At 44.1% G+C, this 23,676-nt stretch overlaps 1 protein-coding gene across 4 annotated transcripts in view; it reads right to left on the bottom strand.

The window, feature by feature from the left end:
* PARN (poly(A)-specific ribonuclease) overlaps nt 1-23,676 on the bottom strand; it is a 190,217-nt gene that overhangs the window by 8,826 nt on the left and 157,715 nt on the right. For all 4 annotated transcript variants that reach the window (XM_085017517.1, XM_021086564.2, XM_085017518.1 and 1 more), the window contains one exon: nt 3,518-3,711. In XM_085017517.1, coding sequence (XP_084873643.1) covers nt 3,518-3,711 — 194 coding nt within the window. The remainder of the gene's footprint in view (nt 1-3,517; nt 3,712-23,676) is intronic.

Here is a 23,676-nt window from a genome sequence, read left to right as displayed (position 1 = left end):
TGGTGCTTCAGCAGAAAGCACAATGCTCTCAAGTTGCCCCATTCGATGAAAAGTTGTCAAGGTGCTCTCTTTTTAACAGGACTGACAAAGAAGTACAAAAATCCACCTTCCCCCCACCCCAAGCTCAAATCTGTGGCAGTGACAGCTTTACTTAAGCCAATGGGGGGGGGACCCTCTGCTAATGACCGTATGATAAATTCAAAAGCCCAAATGCTTCATAGAAAGTTTTCACTTAAAATGATGAAAGTTATAAAAGGAGCTAATCTATTAAGGCAATCTATTATTAGGTGGGTTTTTTTTTTAAAGATTTTAATTTTTCCATTATAGTTGATTTACAGTGTTCTGTCAATTTCTACTGTTATTACTAGGTGTTTTAATACCTTTGAGTATTAAAAGTATTACAATCTTGTTCCTGAGAGGGAATAGCTAAGTGGAAAAATTCGAGAGAACAAGACACGAAGAAAGCTATACAAGGGGGGAAAGCTGCCCTGCGCCCCCGCCACTCTGGGGGTGAGCTATGAGGGGAGGGCTACCCTTTAATATTTAACATTTGTGGAGCAGGTACCGCGAGGCGGCAGTAACAAGGTATCAAAGATGAAAACTAAGTGTGTTACAGATTAAAAACTTCTCCGACACTTAAATTAGGGAAAGGAAAGGAGACAGGCAGATTCAAGGAGACAGCTAAATACACAGTTCAGACTTCAAACAAGAGTCTAAGTTTTCAGTTTAAGTTAAGCTTCAGCATAAGGTACAAAAGGCATCTGTGACATTTTTGCTGCTTCTTTGATTTCATTAATATCAATGAGATTCAGAAAACGCCCTGCAGGCAGATCGAGCCACATGTAAAAAGAGGAAGTAACTGAAACACAATGGAGTCTTGGCCTCGGCATGAATCAAGGCCAAGGGCACCAGTTCCACCCTTTGATTTGACTGTTGGTTCCACTAACCTGGGCGACTGTCACGGAGTGAGACACGGGAGAGGAGTAACTGGCTCATTGGCGCCCCTCATCCAAGGAGACAACACGCGACACGCGCTTAGGAGCAAAGGCTTTCCTGCAGGGCCCACTTGAGAGCTCCATGACTTTGGGCAAGTCACGAAACTTTCAGGCTTCTGTTTTCTTTCTTTTTTACGGAAGTATAGTTGGTTTACAATGTTGTCTTCATTTCCGGTATGCAGCAAAGTGATTTGGTTTTATACATATGTATGTATATATACATATATTTTTGTCTCTTTAGGGCCGCACCCATGGCATATGGAGGTTCCCAGGCTAGGGGTTGAACTGGAGCTGCCACTGCCGGCCTACACCACAGCCACAGAAACATGGGATCTGAGCCACATCTGCGACCTACACCACAGCCACAGCCACAGCCACGCCAGATCCTTAACCCACTGAGCGAGGCCAGGGATCAAACCTGTGTCCTCACGGATACTAGTCAGATTCGTTTCCGCTAAGCCCTGATGGGAGCTCTGAATATATATATTCTTTCTCAGATTCTTTTCCATTACGGTTTATTACAAGAAATTAACTATAGCGCTCTGTACAGTAGGTCCTTGTTGCATGTATATTTTTGAATTAAGTTTTTTCCAGGCATAGGACGGCTGGATCATGTGGTAGCTTTATTTTCAGTTTTTTAAGGAACCTCCATACTGTTTTCCATAGTGGCTGTACTAATTTACATTCCCATCAATAGTGTAGAAGGATTCCTTTTCTCCAAACCCTCTGCAGCGTTTCTTATTCATAGAATTTTTAATGATGACCATTCTGACGGGTGTGAGGTGGTAACTCTCTGAGGTTTTGATTTGTATTTCTCGGATAGTTAGCAACATTGAACAAGTTTTCATGTACCTGTTGCCCATCTCTATGTCTTCTTTGGAAACACGTCTATTTAGGTCTTCTGCCCATTGACTGGATTTTGTTTGTTACTGAGTTGTTGAGCTATTTGTATATTCTGGAAATTAAGCCCTTGGTCACATCATTTGCAAATATTTTCTCTCAGTCTACAGGCTGTGCTTTGCTGTGCCAAAGCTTGTACGTTTGATTAGGTCCTATTTGTTTATTTTTGCTTCTATTTCTATTGCCTTGGGAGTCTGACCTAAGCAAATACTGCCAGGATTTATGTCAGAGAATGTTTTGCCTATGTTCTCATTTTATGGTGTCATGTTTTATATTTAAGTTTTTAAGCCGCTTTGAGATTAATTTTGTGTATGGTGTGAGGCAGTGTTTGAACTTCACTGATTTACAAGCAGCTGTCCAGCTTTCCCAACACCTCTGGCAGAAAAGACTATTTTTTTTTTGTCTTTTTAGGGCCGCACCTGCGGCATATGGAGGTTCCCAGGCTAGGGGTCAAATGTGAGCTGCAGCTTCCAATCTACACCACAGTCACAGCAATGCCAGGATCCAAGCCGAGTCTGCTGCTTACACCACAGCTTGCGGCAATGCCAGATCCTTAACCCACATATGTGAGGCCAGGATCTGACCTGCATCCTAACAGACCTGTGTTGGGGTCTTAACCCACTGAGCCACAACAGGCCCTCCCTGAAGAGACTATCTTTTCTCAATTTTCTTAATTGTCAAAAGGTCCTTGACACCCACCTCTGAGATTTAAACAGAAGCATTTCTGTCAAGCATGAAGTGCAGTGCTGGGCCCTTAGCAGGCGCCAGGTCAGCAGCAGCTGTACTGTCACCGTGACATGCTAGCTGACCAGGTTCTGGCCACGTGTCCTGAGCAGGGCCTTTCACAGACACTGGAGGCCCCGCAAGCCCCCTCCTCACCTGGCACTCCTGCCCTGCAGAGGGTCTGTGCACCAAGGGCTGAGGGAGCTCAGGGAGCCTCCAGAGCACCCCTGGGTGATGCAGGGGACGTGGAATTCGGCTCCTCTTCTGGTTCTGCTTCTTCCTAGCTACCCGGACCAGCACGTTTCTCAGCCTCTCTGAGCCCAGACACCCCCAACGCCAAAACAGGGATGAGGCCCTGTGTCGGGGCTCTCACGACACAGAGAGAGAGAGGAGAGAGAGGCTGCTACTGCAGCATCTTGCACACAGTAGGCTCTCAACACGTGTTCCTTCCCCGTTTCCTTGGCTCCTTACATAATTCCGCTCATGAGAGAAATTCAGGCTGCCTTGGGGTTTTACTGGGAACAGTGAAAACTCTGCTACTGAAAATAACGTGTGTAGGAGTAGGCCTCGGTGCGAATTCATGTCCACATTTAAATTACCGAGGCGATTTTAAACACATCCCTAAAACCTCTAAACCACAGAGGAGAGAGAGACGATGACCAAAGTGGACTCCCCGTCCTTAACAAGGAGACCACCGCCAAGCCTTGCTCCACCAAGAGCCAGGGCTTCCAAGGGATTCCGCAAACAAAATTAAAATGATCCAAAAACCATCTGGTCCTGTGGAAGACGACATGGGCTTTGCCATCAACTGAAGCCCTGCTCTAATTTCTCCCCCGAAACGAGAGCTTCTAGAACATCAAAGACACAGCTCTAGAACCTGAGTGAGATCCAATACAAACCTGTCGGAGAAAGGTCCTTCTTCATCCTTTTTAATTTCTTGGCCTTTTTCCTTCCCTCTGAGTGGGATTCTGCACAGGGATCTGTCTGCTCAAGCTCAGTGTCAGAAAGCTCCCCCGATACTCTGGCCTCCAGGTCAGCTTCTGCTTGACAGGGACTCAGGTTTCTCTTTCTGACTGTGCTGGTGGCTGTAAGACTGCAAAGCAAAAGTGGAACAACATGAAAGGTGTTGAGAGTAATTGGAAGACCAAGCCTGTAAAAATATTTTTACACTCTTAATTCCATTAACACTTAACTAGCAGTCAAACAGCACGGGCAGCTGCCACCCGGAGATGCAAGTTAAAGATCTTACTTTGAACTGAAGTCTAAGACCTTACCCACGACAAGCTTATTCAGAAGAAGCATGCTTGTGCACGGATATAAACAACTCCAAGCTGTTCGTGGCATTCGAAAGAAAAATGAAAGAAAACCCCTGGTATCTATTTTGATGGAGCTACTCCAATGGAAGAGTAGAGCAAAACAGTAGAACAGGAGTCCCGGTCGCGGCTCAGCGGTAATAAAACTGACTAGTATCCATGAGGTTGCAGGTTCGATCCCTGGCCTCAGTTGGTGAGTTAAGGATCTGGTGTTGCCATGAGCTGTGGCATAGGTCACAGATCTGGCAGCGCTGCTGTGGCTGTAAGCTGGCAGCTGTAGCTCCAGTTTGACCCCTAGCCTGGGAGCTTCCATATGCCGAAGGTGCAGCCCTAAAAAGACAAAAACAAAACAAAACAAACAAACAAAAAAACCCCCAAAAAACAAAACAAAAAAAAAAACAAGAATAGGAGTGCAACCATAACAAAATCATAGCCTGGATTACATTAAATCAGAGGAGAGCGCTGTTCCCCGCATGACTGCCTAATGCATACACAGCAGAAGAGAAGAATTCTTGAGTCTGTTGGCTGTCACATTGCTTGTGCATTTGAATACACTTAAAGGGAATACCCCCACCTGCATTACTTCTCTTCCATTCCAAACAGGAGACTTGTCAAGATTATAATTAAACCTGGCTTTGTTTTTAAAGCTTGATAGGATCTGACATGTTGAATTAAATCAGAGTCTCTATCCCAGTTCTCCTTAAGAAAACACGTTCCCTGAAATAGAACTTGATAAAAACACAGACCACATGGCCTGTGTGAGTCCTGTCTCCTCTAAATGCATCTTATAAATAGATTTTTTTTTATGATAGCCCCCAAGTTATGAAAAGCATAAAGAATCCAGTCATTCCCCCGAAGGGGGGCCATTCAGGCAGAGGGGGGCAGCGAGAACGTGATCGGGCTCCTGAGTCAGCCTTCCCCAGGGCGCGAACTTTGCAACGTGGTGTATAAAAACCTCGGGCTACCCAATTATTCAAGCTCCACAACACTTAACATCTGTAAGTGTAATCCCTGCACTTACATCCTCCCTGGATCTTACACTTGCTCACTCACATGAAGAAGGAGAATCAACTGCTTCCGTGGTGGTTCTTAGAGGCCACAGGAAGCAGAACACAGCTCAGAGCAGCTGGCCTCTCGAGACCTGTGGCCAGTCTGCCACTGTCCTGTTTTCACCTGGGTTACATACAACTTTCGGAAACATCTCTTTTATTGAGAGGATATAAAGAAAAAGGAAAATGCCAATGGCAGTATTGGGGGGGGGTTATTAAAATTCATGCTAAAGTTTACTGTTTGAAAACTGATAATACCTTTAAAGTTTTCTTAAAAGACTAAAACCATTTTTGGCTGGTTTCAGAAATTTTGGAAAATGCAGAAAGTATAAGTAAAAAACAAAACACACACATACCCTGCCATCACAAAAGAGTAAGAGGCCTAAATATTTCGCTGTGCTGTAAACCCTGGAACCAGGCAGCCTCTGAGATGTAAATGAACTCACTCGCATTCTAAGTACTTCAAGAAATATAAAGTCCAGAAACAGCCCCAACTGCGCACAGAAATCTAGCGGATGATAGAGGTGGTAGCTCAAACTACTGGGGCAGAGACAAACTTTTAAAAAATGGTGGAGGGGCGTTCCCGTTGTGGCGCAGTGGAAACGAATGCGACTAGGAATCATGAGGTTGTAGGTTCGATCCCTGGCCTTGCTCAGTGGGTTAAGGATCTGGCGTTGCTGTGAGCTGTGGTGTAGGTTGCAGACTCGGCTCAGATCCCGAGTTGCTGTGGCTCTGGCATAGGTGGGTGGCTACTGCTCCGATGAGACCCCCTAGCCTGGGAACCTCCATATGCCATGAGAGCGGCCCAAGAAATGGCAAAAAAAGACTAAAAAAAAAAGGTGGAGTCTTGAAAAAAAAAAACAAAACATAAAACATAAAAAAATGAAAATAAAAAATGGTGGTAGGACGATTGGAAAAAGATAAATTAGACCCATTCCTCATCCATTAAAAAAGAATAAACACCAAATGGATGGGATATCTAAATGTGAAAAATAAAAATCCTTTGCACTGCAATAAATAACACAGGCAAAGTCAAAAGACAAATGACAAACCAGAAGGATATATTTGTACCATATATTCCAGATAAAGGACTAACATCCCTAATACACAAGTAACTCTCAAAACTGAAAGAAAAAAAACAAAATTCTATAGGAAAACAAGCAAAGCTATGAATAAATAGCTCATCTCTCTCTCTCTCACATGCACACCCTTTAAATACATGAAAAGATGTTCAACTCCATTCATGATGCAAAATAAAATGACAATGAAAGATAATTTCTCACCCACTAAATTGGCAAAAAATATCTAAAAGCTTGATGAAATATTCTGTTGGTGAGACTGGGGAAAAAGGTGCTCATACATTGCTTCTGAGACTGAAAAATGGTACAACTGCCTCTCGTGGAAGGGAACGCGGCGGTATTTGAGACAACTCTGAACCCATTTACCGCACTCGCTCGCTCTTTGAGCCAGCAATCCCACTCTGGAGAATTCAGAAGATACAGCTCCAACACTGCAAAACTACCTACGTACTTGTGGCAGTTTTATCTGTTATTATGATATATTACTGCCAAGCGCCTAAATGTCTAAGCACAGGAAATTGGTTGAATAAAGTAGGCTACACACAGTCCGTGTAACTAAGCAGTTACAATAAAGAATGAAGATCTCCAAGAACTGCTATGGAATGATTTCCAGCGAAAAAGGTGAGAAGGTCAAAAGAGCAGTTTATGAAGGTATTTCTAATCTTGGGTGGAATGCTGGGGAGAATTCTACACACACACACACACACACACACACACACACAAAAGACAGAAAAGAAAAGAAAATCCTGAACTCTTCCATAGGTTTGCTTCTATAGTTGAATGAGTGAAGCAATTCTGAAAATACTTGGATACATGAGAATGCTCAGCAAATTAGTAGGGATGTGCTGATGTAGCTGGAAGACAGAGATGCAAATATTGGACTGGGGGAAGGTAAGGGGGGAACCCTGTGGGGATGGAATGAAACCGGAGATAGGGGTCTGTGTTTGTCATTTCTAAAATAAGTATGTGTATAGGTGTGCACGTTTGTGTGTCTGCATATGTGTATGAGATGGAGGTGTGTCTATCCACGCACCGATTTCCCAGCTCTGCCCACTGAAAGGACCTACTAAAAGAAAGCAAAAAAACCCAGTGGCCAGGAGCACCTCTAGTGTCCAGATCTTAACGTCTAATGCCAAACTCCACTGGAAAAAAAAAAAAAAAAAGTAAACCCAGAGCTCCTCAAAGAAGCAGCTGATTCCAGGGCTGGGGTTTACACAATGAGCCTGGAACATCCTGTGATACCAGAAAGTAGGAAACTGCTCAAGCACTGATGGGGCATGATACAGGGACCTAGGAACCAGGTAGAAAGAGCTCCCACTGGCCAGATGAGCACCAAAATAATGAAGGGGCAATAAAATTCTGAGCCTTTAAAAAAAAAAAGAGGAATCCATGGGTCTCCATCAATACATAAGACAGAGAGACAGAGAGGAGGGGGAACTCTTCAGGACGGCTGAATGCTGACCATGAAAGGGTAAAGGCAGGGAGAGAGACGGAGCTGGCAAACCATCCTCTGACAACCATCACATGAAGCATGACTGATGCACAAATCATCAAGAGATGCCGAATTGGGGGAGATGTTTTGCTGAAGGGTAGGATATCTGCATGGTCTTCAAGTGTCTCTCCTGAGACTGATATTCTGAGAAGGACACAGCATGACTTATAATACAGTATGCTGATCAGGACTAGACCACCCGAATACAATCATGGAAAGATGTCAAACCCAAGGGAAAAATACCTTATTGAAAAAGACGTGGGGGGAGGGGCTGGTGTCCTTCAAAAATGTCATCGTTATAAAAAAGACCAGAGAGACATTGAAAACGGGTTGCAACACATTATCATAGACTGATCTTATACTGGAGGAAAAAAGCTATAAAGATAATATCGGCTCAAATAATAAAACGGACACGAAGAATAAATTACCGTGTTACATCAATGTGAAATCATCGAGGGTGTTAACTGCACTATATTATGCGAGAGAATATCCTTATTTAGAGTATTTAGGCATTAAGGATCATGACGTGTGTAACTTCCTCTTGGATGGTTCAGAAAGAAAAGAAGTGTGTTGGGAAGTGGGGTGTGGACAGAGAGAGGAGGGCAAAGGCCACCCAGGATGTGTATGCACCGAGGAGGGGGAGAGACGCCAGGAGGGGCAGGGAAGAGAGCGTGTGCACACAAAGCGGAAGAGAGCAAAATATTAACAGGGAGTTCCCGTCGTGGCACAGTGGTTAGGGAATCCAACTAGGAACCATGAGGTTGCGGGTTCGGTCCCTACCCTTGCTCAGTGGCTTAACGATCCGGCGTTGCTGTGAGCTGTGGTGTAGGTTGCAGACGGGGCTCGGATCCCGCGTTGCTGTGGCTCTGGCGTAGGCTGGTGGCTATAGCTCTGATTGGACCCCTAGCCTGGGAACCCCCATATGCCGCAGGAGCGGCCCAAGAAATGCCAAAAAGACAAAAAAAAAAAAAAAAAATTAACAGGAGAGATATCTGGATGAGGAACACACAGCTGTTCTTTGTAATATTTCCGTGACTTTTTTAAAAGTTTGAAATTATTTCCAAACTAAAAGCTAAAAAAAATATATATATATATATTGCTGGGGATACTTGAGAAGCATGCTGCTTAACCAATCGAGAAACGGAAACTTCGCGGAGGAGTATCTTCTGGCCTCCGCCTGCCGTTGCACAGTCTAGGCGTGCGCTGAGTGTGCTTCCACACGGCTGATAAATACATCGCCTCCCAGCAGTACCAGGACGAAGCTGCCCTGACCCATCAACAAGAAGTCTCGTTCGATACAACGGGGTCCCTGTCCTGCCATCCAAGCTCCCACCCTGGGGGTGGCCACCGGCCCTCTTCCTTCCTCAGGGCCTGAGTCCAGGCTCCTTCAGAGGCTCATCCTCTTGTTTAACCAACATTCAACCCACAACAAGAGCCCCTCCCATGGACCAAGCAGCCTCCAGTCCTGCCTGTTTTACTCTCAGCATTCCGGCTCTTTCTGGCCACTATGCAGTGGACTCTCCCCACCTTAAAACAGGATCTGAACCGCTGAGGCCCTCCCCCTCCTCCTCTTCACAGCCCCCTTCCCCTTCAAAGCCCCTCCTTCGAATGTCACCGAACCTTCCCCAGAGCGGAGATGTCATCAAACATGCCTGGCTCCTAGACGTCCACGGCTCTCCACTACCAAGCTGAATGGTGACTTCTTGGCCCCGCATCCGGGATCCCCTGCCATCTGGGGAGCTCCCACATATGCTGCCTCTTCTTCCTCCCACACGGCAGTCGAGGGGCAGAGACAGTACACTGTGGCCTCGCGCCCTCCCTGACACCCGCTCCTCCACGTGTCCGCCCTCCCGCCTGCGGGCTGATCCGCCCCAGGACACCCTGTCTTTCCCACTTTGACGTTGCTGTTTGTGCCAAGCCCCAACTGCATCTCCTCCTGCTCAAATACCTAACTAGCCTCTTAGGATGTGCCCCAATTCCTCTCTTTGGTGTTCCTTTCCCATGCCTCTTGGAACACTCTTGTCTGTCTCCAGGGGCCTTGAAGTCGTCTATACCCGGGATTCATAAATAATCCCAAACTGGGGGCAGTGCAGATGGCCGTCAACAGGAGTGAGGACAAACTGCAGAATATAACAAATACAGCAAAATACATTCTGTATAAAACAATAAGGAACTCCTGATAGAAATGATGTGGAGGACTTTCAAACACACTCTCAGTGAATAAAGCCTTCCCATAAGACAGTCAACATTTCCTAATTCCACGTACAAATTCCAGGAAAGATTAAACGACAGAAAAAATTCAGAAGGGGGGTTGGTGGCGCAGGCAGGGATCAATGGGGGGGACCTGAACTTTCTGGGGGGACGCTGATACTCTGTATCTGTACAGAATTAGCTTTTGTCAAAACTCAGATCTCAAAACTAGGTGGGTTTTCGACAAACATCAGGACCGAGTGGATTAATGGGAGCATTCCTTTGCAGATGATGGCCCTGTGGGCTTTGCCAGAATACATTATCTTTATTCTCACCAGAGCTGACTGTGGTACTTTTGGCCAATGAGGCCCATGAATCTGTAGTGTTCTTCTCTACAAACGTCCAAGCGTCCAAGAGTCTACCATGCATCAGGCACCCTGCAAGCACCTTGCTTCGGGGCTGGGGGAGGGGGGGTGTTCTCATTTTTATATAACTTTTAAGTTTAGAAAGCATTTTCAGAAACATTTCCCCAATTAATTTACAATACACTCCTTAGTTCTCACTCTGTAGTTTCGGCTCTCAAATAAGAATCCTTTGCTTCCTAGGAAGGGCTATTGTTTACTGGACATCCTGCCTGCGAAAGCCCTCAGCTATGTGTGAAATTAATGCAGTTCATAGTTCAAAGAATTGTGTACATATGTAATAGCCACACCAACATAAACATCTCTCAACCGCTATTCTCTAATAAAAAATAAAAGCTGATTATATCCCATACAGCTTAACTAGAGCAGTTTTTTATCAAAACCAGTTTTTATTACACACTGAAAACCAGATTTATGAAGTACTGCCTTTAAGTTTTTATTATTATTATTATTTTTAGGGCCACATCTGTGGCACAGGGCCAAATCAGAGCTGTGGCTGCTGGCCTACACCACAGCCACACCAGATCCAAGTCACGTCTGCAACCTATACCACAGTTCTCGGCAACGCCGGATCCTTAACCCACTGAGCGAGGCCAGGGATCAAACCGGCATCCTTGTGGGTACTAGTCAGGTTCGTAACCTGAAGAGCCACGGTGGGAACTCCTCAGTTTTTTATTATATGTACACTTTTACAGTATGGTTGTATACAATGTGCGGTGTGTACAATGGTGTGTGTGTGTGTGTGCGGACACATACGGACACGCAATATGTGCATGTTGATAAGCTATCCCTCTGCGGATTTTAAAGGTCAAAAGACAAAACAAAAATCAGACAAAACAACCCCCCAAGAGTCTGAGCTCGTTTTGCATGCATAATTATAATGCACAAAGCGAGCCACTTTATAATGAATATGAGTGCACATTTAAATCCACTAAAGAAGTGGTGATTCTAAAAAAATAAAATGTTAGAGCCGACTCAGTATGTCAAAACTGAACAATAAACCTTGATGAGCATTTATCTGGGGGATGCAAATGATAAGCCAATGGTTGTAATGGCTATTAGGTCAGACGTAGAATTTTGCTTCGAGGTTCTTTGAACGATGCGGCAACTACAAATCAAATGCTGCAAGGGTGACTATCTCCATTAACGTTCTCTTCGTGGTAGAAAAAAGGTTTGCTCGTGGAAAGGCCATATTTATGAGCTCCTCCAAATACTTTTTTTCTGTAAAACCACAAAAAGCTGACTGCCTCATGAAAAATGTCCCCTCTTTATTCTAAATTAGAGTATTGTTTACATGCAAGGACATACATTCCTTTTAAGTGTACGGTTGGTTCATTTTTGGAATTGTATACAATCAGGGAAGCACTACTACAATCAAAATATAGAGGCGCGTCCCCTTCTCTGAAAAGATTCCTTGCGCCACTTTGCACTCGACCCTCTTCCCAGCACCCACTGACCTGCCTCGAGTCCCTAGGGTTTTGCCTTTCCTAATTCATACGAATGAAATCATACAGTATTTAGTCTTTCCTGTTTGACTCCTGCACGTGGCATAACACTCTATGAACCAGTCACGCAGCTGCAAGTATTGGTATTTCAGTCCTCTTATTTTCAAGTGTTATTTCATAGTATGGTTATGCTGCGACTCATTTACCAGTTGACGGACATCTGGGCTGCTTCTAATATTTTGTTGTTATAAATAATAATACTATGAACATTCCTCGAAAGGCTTTTCTGAGTTTTTTTCTTTTTAGTGGTGGTAAAAGACACCATACATAAAACCTACCATCTTTACCAGTGTTGAGTGTACATTTCAGCGGTATTAAGTACATCATCCTTTTCCAGAACTCTCTTCAACGTGCGCAACTGAAACTCTGCACCCATTAAACATTAACGCCCCATTCATTCCCTCTTCCTCTCGGCCCCTGGAAGCCGTCATTCTACTTTCTGATTCTATGATTTCTGACCACTCCAGAAGATCCTTCACATCCATGGGACCATACAGTACCTTTCATTTTGTGACAGCCTTATTTCTTTATTTTTTATTTTTTTATTTTTTGTCTTTTTACCATTTCTTGGGCCACTCCCGCGGCATATAGAGGTTCCCAGCTAGGAGTCGAATCGGAGCCGTAGCCAACGGCCTACACCACAGCCACAGCAATGCGGGAGCTGAGCCGCGTCTGCGACCTATGACCTACACCACAGCTCACGGCGACGCCGGGTCCTTAACCCACTGAACAAGGCCAGGGATCAAACCCGCAACCTCATGGTTCCCAGTCAGATTCGTTAACCACTGAGCCATGACAGGCTTATTTCACGGAGTATGATGTCAAGCAAGGTTCACCTGTGTTACAGCATGGGTCAGAACTTCCTTCCCTTTCAAGGCTGAATAATAGGTCATTGTATGTATACCACAAGCTGCTTAGCCCTTCATCTATCAATGGACACTTGGGTTGCTTCCACATTTTACCTGTGCTAAAAACTCCTATGGGGAGTTCCCATCATGGTGCAGCGGAAACCATGATGAGAACCATGAGGGTTCCATCCCTGGCCTTGCTCAGTGGTTAAGGGTCTGGCATTGCCACGAGCTGTGGTGTAGGTCACAAGTGCGGCTCAGATCCTGCGTTGCTGTGGCTGTAGTGTAAGCTGGCAACTGCAGGTCTGCTTGGACCCCTAGACTGGGAACCTCCACATGCCTCGGGTGTGGCCCTAAAAAGCCAAAAAAAAAAAAAAAAAAAAAAAAAAAACTGCTATGAACAGAGGTGTGCAAGTAAGTATGTCTCCAAGGCCTGGCTTTTAATTCTCTGGGGTGTACACCAAGAGGAAGTGTTGCATCACATGGCAAACGTAGCTTTAGCTTTTCTGAGGAAACATCATACTGTTTTCCATAGCAGCTCTGCCTAATTAAATTCCCACCAAGAGTGCAGAAAACTCCAATTTCTCATATCCTCATTAACACTTATTTTCTAGTTTTTGTTTGTTTTTGTTTTTGATGGTAACCATCCTAATGGGTGTGAGGTGGTATCTCGCTGGGGTTTTGATGTGCATTTCCCTGATGATGAGTGACATTCAGAATCCTGTGCTTTATTGGTCATTTGTACAACTTCTTTGGAGAAATGTCTATGCAAGTTCTTTGCCCATGTTTGAATGGCTGTCTGGTTTTTGCCGGTGTTGAGTTTTAAGAGTTCTGTCCATATTATAGACATTAATCTCTCATCAGATATATAATTTGAAAATACTTTCTCCCTTTCTGGAGATTGCCTTTTCACTTTGTTGTTAGGGTCTCTTGATGCACCAAAGCTTTTAATTTTCACAAAGTCCAATTTGTCTTTTTTTTTTAGTTGCCTCTGTCTTTGGTGTCATATCTAAGAAATCACTGCCCCTATGTTTTCCACATTGTCTTCTAAGAGTTTTATAATTTTAGCTCTTATGTTTATGTTTTTTATCCAGCTTAATTTTTTTTTTTTTTTTTTTTACTTTTTAGGGACCACACCCACGGCAAGGCCAGGGATCAAACCCACATCCTCATGGTTACTAGTCAGATTCATTTCCACTGTTCACAGGCTAAGGGCTGAATCAGAGCTACAGTTGTCGGCCTACACCACAGCCACAGCAACACAGGATCTGAGCCGTGTCTGTGACGTACACCATAGCTCACAGCAACACCAGATCCCTGACCCACTGAGCAAGGCCAGGGATCAAACCCACATCCTCATGGTTACTAGTCAGATTCATTTCCACTGTGCCACAAAGGGAACTCCCCAGTTTGAGTTAATTTTTGTATATGGTGTTAGGTAAGGGTCCAACTTCATTCTTTTGCATGTGGTATATAGTTTATCCAACACTGTTTATTGAAAACTGTCCTTTCCTCACTGAATGGTCTTAGTACCCTTGTTAAAAATCATCTGACTATACATGTGAAAGTTTCTTTCTAGGCTCTCTATTCTATTCCATTGGCATATGTCTGTCTTTATGCCAGAACCACACTGTTTTGATTACTGTAGCTTTGTGCTAAGTTTTGATACCATAAAGTGTTAGGCCTCTAAATTTGTTCTTTTTCTAAGACTGTTCTGGCTATTAGGGATCCCTTGAAATTCCACATGAATTTTAGGCTGGATTTTTCTGTTTCTACAAAAAAAAGGTCATTAGAATTTTGAAAGAAATTACACTGAATCTATAGGTCACTTTGGCTAGCAATGACACTGTAACAGTATTAAGTCTTCAAATCCATAAACACGGAATGCCTTTTTATTTAGAACTTCTTTAATTTCTTTTGCAATATTTTCCAGGCAGTAAGAGAGAGTCATCTCTCTGTCTTCGTCTTATGAGGGCACTAATCCCATCATGAGGCCCCCCACCCTCATGACCCCATCTACCCCCCAAAGGCCCCAAATGGCATCACACTGGGCGTGAGGGCTTCAACATATAATATGGAGGTGGGATGGGAACTCAATTCAATCCATAGCACTAGATCACTAAGACTTTTTTCCATCTTTTCTTCTAAAACTGTTACAGTTTTAATTCTTACGTTTAGGTCTGCGAGTCATTTCAAGTTCATTATGCATATGGTGGATATAAGAGTGGAGGTTCATTTTTTTTTGCATTTGTTTTAGAACTATTTGTTGTCAAAGCTAAACTCTGCCTACTGAATTACTAGCACTTTTGTCAGAAATGTTTAATTTTTTCCAACAGCTATTCATTTTTTCCTGACAGCTATTAAATCTTCAGGATTTGAGAACAAGAAATTGGAATCTCTGAATCATATATTCCTCTATATTTTTCACAGCACTTTACTGCAAGATTTTAAATAATAATGAATTATCCTAAACAGTGAATCACTTTTTTTTTTTTTTTGGCTTTTTGCCATTTCTTGGGCCGCTCCCACGGCATATGGGGGTTCCCAGGCTAGGGGTCCAATCGGAGCTGTAGCCACCGGCCTACACCAGAGCCACAGCAATGCGGGATCTGAGCCGCATCTGCAACCTACACCACAGCTCATGGCAATGCCGGATCGTTAACCCACTGAGCAAGGGCAGGGACCGAACCTGCAACCTCATGGTTCCTAGTCAGATGTGTTAACCACTGTGCCATGATGGGAACTCCAACAGTGAATCACTTTTGCCTGATAGGGTTATATTTAAGTTTCAGGGGTTAGTTTGGTATAGTAAGATATAATAATAAATGTATGGGTCACATGATTATGAACTAATAACTGTGGCAAAATTATTATTTCAATAACATGCAAAAGTTCCTGAGCCAGGGACTGAACCTGTAACAAAGCAGTGACAATAAGATCCTTAACCTGCTGAGCCACCAGGGAACTCTCTCAAAAGTTATTCTTTTTTTTTTTAAAGGGCCATACCCGCTGCATATGGAAGCAGTGGCTTCCTAGGCTAGGGGTCGAATCAGAGCTATAGCTGCCGGCCTATGGCACAGGCACAGCAATGCAGGATCCGAGCCACGTCTACAACCCACACCACAGCTCACAGCAACACTGGATCCTTAACCCACTGAGAGAGACTTGGGATCAAACCCGCGTCCTCATGGATCCCAGTCAGGTTCGTTAACCAATGAGCATGAAGGAAACTCCCTCAAAAGTTATCCTCAAATGAGATTTTAAAACGCTCCATCATTAATATTTACCACAAAACAAATAATAATGATGGAGAAGAGATTCTTTTATGTGGTGCTGAGGTTGGTCAAACTGTTCCGAGCGTGTCTAAAACGAGTACAAGGCGGGGGTTAAACTACGTACTGCCTCATATACGTTCACTTCCGTTCTTAGAGATAAAAACACTTTGTCTGCCTGCCTTGATTTTGATTTTGCTGTTAAAACTGATATTGCTTGTCCTAATTTAGATTTTAGATGACTTGCTTTCACATCACAGCATCCCACAATAACATTTACATTGTCTTTGCATATCTTCTGTAAAAATATTTACAAAGAACTATAGCCTACAGCAAATATTCAAACACAGAAACAGTACTGGATTCTATTAAGATCATGTAACATTCAGATACCCTAGCAAGGTTGACAGTACGTGTCTCAAAACTGCCAATTTAAGGACTGCTTCCAAAACTTATTTCTTGGAGCAAAGTTCACAGGATTCTTATCATTTGTACTGATGTGTGTGGATTCATTAATATAGTCTTATTCATAAGACTGACTCACTATTAGTAGCAGACAGGGCTGCAAACACACACGTACAACATGGCAACAGTGACAAAGAAGAATAACAGATGTGAGGGAGACCCAGTGTGCTCCTGCCCTGATTTCAGAAATGCTGACCTTGACCTGTGACACTGACTCCACTCTTGCTTTCAACTTTAGGAAAGATGATTCCTTTGAACTAGTAATGCCTATGCTGATGGTTAAACTTTAATTCCCACGGATTATTTTCCCCTTTATCCTGATTTCTTGATTGATATTTCTCATGATTTGGAATAGCACACACGTCTCTAGAAACGCCAGGAAGGAATTCCTGCAACGCTAGTGGAAATCAATTGACTACAAACTGGACCTCCCATTCTCTTTCGTTATCTATTTGTCCTTCCTTTAATTTTTTTTTTCCCCATGCCTTCAGCATGAGGAAGTTCCCAGGCCAGGAATCAAACCTGCGCCACAGCTGTAACCAGAGCCACAGCAGTAACAACACTGATTCTTTAACATGTGGAGCCACAAGGGAACTCCAAGTCCTGTAGCTTTTGAGATAATCTCAGAGTTCTTTAGTTGGCTGGGAAGCTCACACTGCTGGATAAAATAATAATGACCTTTCCTTTAAATAAGTGCCTAAGTTTACAAAATTCTCGCATTTGATATCTGTCCATGGCCAACTGTCAGAGGCTGAACTTGCATGGTCATTCCCGTTTTATAGCAGGAAACCTCACTGTCAGGATAAGCAACACTCGCCAGGTGGTGCAGCTGGTTAGGCAGATCTGAGGGCGTCTAGAGCCACGCTCCCCACCCCATCTTCCCAGGGTCAGCTCTTACCGGGCAGGCCTCAACTGAGAAGGAACCCCTCAGAAAGGCTTGCCCTGACACCCCGAGGAGCCCAGGCAGCCCCTCAGGCAGCCCCTCAGCCTGCAGCACGCCTCTCACAACCCTGTTCGTTTTCCTCTTCCTATTCACCCTTGCTTCATATTGGTTTCCTGACTTGTTTATCCTCTGCCCCCAGAAGGCAAGTTTAGGGGGAGCAGGATCTCACGTTCCCTGCTGAGCGCAGGCGTCTGCGCACCGTGGGGACAGCAGCCAAGGTTTGTTGAACCGATGACATAGGCAACTGCGCCCCCCGCCGAAGCACTAAGGCAAGCGACAGAGCAAACTGCTCATCCTGCCCTGAGTTATACGGAATATTCACACGGTTGACAGTCCAGCACACAGACAACTTCCCTGGTCCGCCTGGATAGAAACACATGCCCCACAACACAGAGCCAAGGGAGACGGAGCATCCTGCTGGGCCAACTACCTCACGCTGCAAAATGAGTGGGAAAAGTCTGGGAGGTGGGAGCTAGAAAATGCATTTGTATTGTTTTCCCAAACTCTCATGCTGAATCCACATTCCAAGAGCATGACTGTTTCTGTTTTTCGGGCACGGTCTGGATGGCTCGGGGAGGATGCTGGCTGGCTGAGGCCCCATTCACAAGGCGATCCCTTGGAGGTCACTGATCAACTGTGATTCCTATTTCTAGTAAAGAAGCTGACTGCGAAAAGTAAAATTAATATGAAGGAAGGTATGTCTGAAAGATAGCTACCTAGGAGTGAAGGACAGCTCCTGTGGAACAGCGGGTGTGGACAGACTACATGAGGTGAGTATGCGCTCAGTCCTGGGAATGAAGCTTATGTGTAAATTCACTGAAACAAGAGAAACTGGTTCTGGGTTAAAAGATTCACTGGCATTCAATTAGAAATCCTTTTTTTTTTTTTTTTTAATAAGAACATGGTTTGAAATTCTTCCTACCTCACTTTTTTCTTATTGTTTACTTTATCATAGCAGTAAGAAAGTATCTTGTATCTCTGTTGTTGTTGTTGTTTTGTTTTGTTTTGTTTGCGTTTTAGGGCCGTACCTGTGGCATATGGAGGTTCCCAGGCTAGGCGTGGCATCAGAGCTGCAGCTTCCGGCTTACACCACAGCCACAGCAATGTGGGATCTGAGCCTCATCTGCGACCTAGGCCACAGCTCACAACAATGCATGATCCTTAACCCACGGAGCAAGGCCAGGGATCAAGCCCACGTCCTCATGGATACTAGTCAGGTTTGTTTCTGCTGTGCCAAAACGGGAACTCCCTCTTCCTAACTCACTTTCATTCGACATAGAAAAGGTTAAGTGATAATAAACCTGAAAGACATTAACATAATTCCTAAATTAAGAACTTACACGCGACATATAACTAATTGAGGCTGAACTGAGAACATCTGAAGTTTTCAGAGGCTAGGATGGAATCTACTTTTACAACTAAAACAGACTTTTGGCTCTGATTAAAGGGTTTACTAATCAAACCAGTAATGCCATCAAAACAAAACGACTCCCCCTCATACCAGAAGCCCAACTATTTTAGAAAATACACTGCTTTTTAAAACATTTCCAGGAAGTTAAACATGACCAACTGAACAGGTATTTACGTGTAGAGAGTCAGAAACACCCACATGGAGGCAGCGGCAGAGGAAGGGATGTCAGCTCACGCTGGAGACGCTCTGGGGACGGGAGCAGGGAGAAGAGTGGCGGAGAGCGTGGCCCAGAGGAGGAAACAAACCTAGTCGTGTAAAGAGCCGGTTTGCCCCAGAGGGCCATGCCCTGGCACATGGCACACATGTAAATGCCAGCATTTTCTCTGCTCCTGCCCTGTCCCGTGATGGGCAAAAGGCCCATCCTTTTAGATATGATATTGATCTGAGTCTTCAGAGTTTGTGGTCTCAATCTTTGCAAAGCATCAGGAAAGGAGGTGAGAGAGAGAAGAGTAGAAGGAAGGGGTGAGCGGCATGAGCAGGTTGTATGTGTGGTCATGATGGCTAAGGTGAGGGTGTTCCCGCAGCCTCCCTGTTGGGGGGAAGCCAAGCCGTCACCCAAACATCCTTTTGTAACTCATGGGTACCTGGAACCTGCAGGTCATCAAGAACCACCCAAACGGCCCTGCTCTGCTGGAAATATACAAGGTTTCTAGAAGGTACAGTTCTATTTCCCCCCAAGCAAGCACTGTATTAGAAAAACTTTAATTACCCAGAAAAGCTTGAAGAATTAGATAGTAACCATTGAGCCATCACTTAGATTCTACAATCAGTTCTACTTTGGAAATGGAGATTTGAAAATGCACAGCATGAGTTCCCATTGTGGTTCAGTGGTTAAGGAATCTGACTAGGAACCATGAGGTTGCAGATTCGATCCCTGGCCTCGCTCAGTGGGTTACGGATCCAGCATTGCCGTGAGCTGTGGTGGAGGTCGCAGACGCGGCTTGGATCCAGCGTTGCTATGGCTGTGGCATAGGCTGGGGGCCACAGCTCCTATTCGACCCCTAGCCTGGGAACCTCCATGTGCCGTGGGTGCAGCCCTAGAAAAGGCAAAAAGACAAAAAAAAAAAAAAAAAAAAAAAAAAAAGGTAAGAAAATGCACAGCAGATTTTAGTTCCTTTACATTTGGGGAAAAGGGGGCACAAAAGGCTCTTATCTAGCAAGCATTTGGCTTCTGTACTGCCAGCAAGGCTGAAATGAAATGAAATCTTGCCTCAAAGATCTGTGATTGGACAAAAGGACATACCTCAAACCCTTGGATAGCACTTAACCACAGAACCCCATCAGCACAATGACAAACTTGGTGCTGGGTCACGGCAGCCATTCTGCATCCTCGAGCCCAACAAGCACGCTGCGGCTTCTGCTGGCTACAGTGTACTAGCAGAATTTTTAAAAAGCATAAAGTGTCAGAAAAGAACTGTCAGAAAAGTGAACTGCCAGATTTCTGTACCTGGCAACTGAAATATAGGATTTACATATTTTGTAATTTATTTCAGCTCAAACTACACTACAAATGGTACAGGAATAATCCCAACTGCACATGATCTGAGTATCTCAAATAGGAAATTCGTTTTGTATTTAGTTAAAAGACACGTAAAAAACCGAATTTCGCTTCCCTATCATCTAAGTGTGCTGAGGGCAATTTTAATTGTTAGCATCATTAATTAAAAAAAAAAAAACAAAACAGATGTTCCCATTGTGGCTCAGTGGGTTAAGAACCTGGCATATTTCTGCGAGGATGCAGGTTTGATCCCTGGCCTCGCTCGTGGGTTAAGGATCCGCCATTGCCACAAGGTGCGGCTCCGATTCAACCCCTACCAGGCTGCATGTGTGGCCATTAAAAAAAAAATTATACTCGGGGCTCATGAAAGGTCAGTATGAATAATATAATACACTATTAGAAACATTGACAATTACTTTTAACCATGGTTAATCAAATAAATAACATGACGATAATAACCTATACAGGAAAAAAGAATGGAGATAACGTACATGTATAGCGGACTCATTTTGCTATAAATCTGAAACGAATACAACACTGTAATTCAACCCATAAAATTTTCAAAAACAACATGACGATATGAAAAGAAAATAGTCATCTTCAAACACCACTGCTATAATAAAACATGAACGTGCCTGTGACATCACCAGCTCCGTGATGTGGCGCACTTCTCCGCCCTCCTCGTCCTTATCAGCGACACGGGAGGCATAACGCTACTTCAGCCCCGCGGGGTTCTTCCTCCGACCTCTGCCAGCGCAAAGAACCACTGCTCTAGGGACCGCGGCATTTCAACGGGGTTCCCACTGCCCTTTCCTGCTCCTGCCCCAGGCTGGACAGACTCCACGCCTTCCCTTCCTCTCCCGCTAAGTCACGCCCCTGCACGTGCTGCAGGTCCTCTGCTTAGAGTTCAAACAAGGAATTCCCATCATGGCGCAGCGCAAACGCATCCGACTAGGAACCGTGAGGTTGCAGTTCTGTCCCTGGCCTCGCTCAGTGGGTTAAGGATCCGGCGGTGCCGTGAGCTGTGGTGTAGGTGGCAGATGCGGCTCGGATCTGGCGTTGCTGTGGCTGTCGTGTAGGCCGGCAGCTGCAGCTCGGATTGAACCCCTAGCCCTGGAACCTCTATATGCCGCGGGTATGGCCCTAAAAAGACAAAAGAAAAAAGAAAAAAAAAAATTCAAATAATCCACCAAGGCCAAGCTGGATTCTGCTAAGGGGATGGATGCCCAGTGCTGAGCATCCAGGAGGATGACACCTCAGTACAATGGGCATTGGCTGGTACATCCCAGAGTCATTTCTGTTTCTCTAATAAATTAAAATAACAGTTTTACACCAATGATCTGTGGGACCTGATCTCTAAAGCCTCTCCCCAAAGAAGTAAGTTTGAAAGTCAGATGTTTTAACCTTATGGCTTCTTTAACATGGGTGTTTTTTGTTGTTGTTGTTTTGGGTTTTTAAAGAAAACATGATTTATTAAAATGAGACAGAGGAGTTCCCTGGTGGTCGGTCTAGGGGTTAGGATTCGGTACTTTCACTGCTACAGCCTGGGAACTGAGAGTCCCCCATCAAGCCAAAAAATAAAAATAAAAAATAAAAAAATACATAAAATGAGACAGCATCTGTCGCAAAGGTACACACTCTTAGGTGTAAAGTGCCATGTTCCCAAGAAACAACTTAATGCACTGGGCTATGGATCCAAAAGGCTGTACGTTATTATCCTGTGTGACTCTGGCTAAATACTTAGCTCCTCTGAGAAACTTTCTCCTGGAAAAATTAGGATACGGCAAGGGTTTCACTGAGTTGTTAGACTTTTTTTTTTTTTTTTTTTTTTTTTTGTCGTTTTAGGGCTGCACTGCGGCACATGGAGGTTTCCAGGCTTAGGGGTCAAACTGGTGCTACAGCTGCCTGCCTACACCATAGCCACAGCAACTCGGGATCTGAACTCCGTCTATCACCTACACCACAGCTCATGGCAACGCCGGATCCTTAACCCACTGAGAGAGCCCAGGGATCAAACCTATCCTCATGGATGCTGGTCAGATTCGTTTCCACTGAGCCACGACAGGAACTCGCCTGGACTTTTTTTTTTTTAATTATGTAAAACACGGAGCACATGCCCTGGAATGAGGAATCTGCTCAATAAATGAGCTCTCTCTTTAGTTTTTCACCTTGCTCTGCAGATATTCCAAAAAGCACACTGTGTGTCATGGGCATTATACCTTTATGCTGACAGGGACAGAGAAGGTGATAAGAAGATGAGAAAAGGTAAAAAAAGAGAATGATTCACCTGAACTAGAGCATTGCTCATGAAGTAATTTTTCACCTGGCATCTGACTTAATACAACATTCATGAATTTTGCTACGAGGTTGATCATTATAACTAGGATTAAATGCCCAGGTTTAGTGGTTAGTATGTTTTATTAAGGAGGCTGAAGAACAATGAAACCATCTTCAGTGTAAAGAATTATATTTTGCAGTTCCTGTCATGGCTCAGTGGTAACAAACCCGACTAGTATCCATGAGGAAGGACATGAGTTCGATCCCTGGCCTCAATCAGTGGGTTAAGGATCTGACATTGCTGTGGCTGTGGGGTAGGCTGGCAGCTGCAGCTCCGATTTGACCCCTAGCCTGGGAACCTCCATATGCCATGAGTGTGGACTTAAAAAACGAACAAAAAAGAATCATATTTTAAGAGAAGTAAAATAAAGGTAATTTCCAAGATACAAAGATAAAGGAGAAAAAGAAAGTGGGGGCAAGTATGTGGGGTCCATCACCATCCAACAAAACGTGGGGGGTTATAGGGCTGTTTATATATTTGTAAAAATGGAAGGACATACTAAAGACTAAGAAAACTGATCCCCTCAAGCTGGGGAGGAAAAAAGTCAGAGGAGGCAGGGAGAGAAGCTTGGGAACCACATATATGTTTTACATAATTATAGGGCAAATTAAATATTTTTAAGGGGCCATCTTTAAAAGTAAAAAGAAAAGAAACCTAAATATTTATTGAGTTGGTAGCTTATTTCAAGTGACCTTTAAAATAATTTGTTCACCTCTAGTCAAATATGCTCTGAGGACAAAAATGACTTCAAAGAGTTCCCATCGTGGCTCAGTGGTTAACTCATGCGACTAGGAACCATAAGGTTGCGGGTTCGATCCCTGGCCTTGCTTAGGGGGTTAAGGATCTTGCATTGCTGTGAGCTGTGGTGTAGGCTGCAGATGTGGCTTGGATCCCGAGTTGTTGTGGCTCTGGCGTAGGCTGGCAGCTACAGCTCCAACTGGACCCCTAGCCTGGGAACCTCCATATGCCATGGGAGCAGCCCTAGGAAAGGCAAAAAGACAAAAAAAAAAAAATGACTTCAAGAAAATAACATTTTTTTTCAAGAATTATGCCATTAGGAACAGTACTGATATGGCTATTTTGAAACTATTATGTATGGTAGATACGGCAAATAAATAATTACTTTAACATCATTAGGAACCAAAATTTTTAGCCTAAGAAAAAAACAGAAAG

Source organism: Sus scrofa, chromosome 3 (assembly GCF_054392235.1).
Source record: "Sus scrofa isolate SSC_HxYL_T2T_F1_AM1 chromosome 3, Sscrofa_HxYL_maternal_Yorkshire_Landrace_v2.0, whole genome shotgun sequence".
NCBI classification, from domain to species: Eukaryota; Metazoa; Chordata; class Mammalia; order Artiodactyla; family Suidae; genus Sus; species Sus scrofa.
This window is presented reverse-complemented; position numbering and strand designations above follow the sequence as displayed.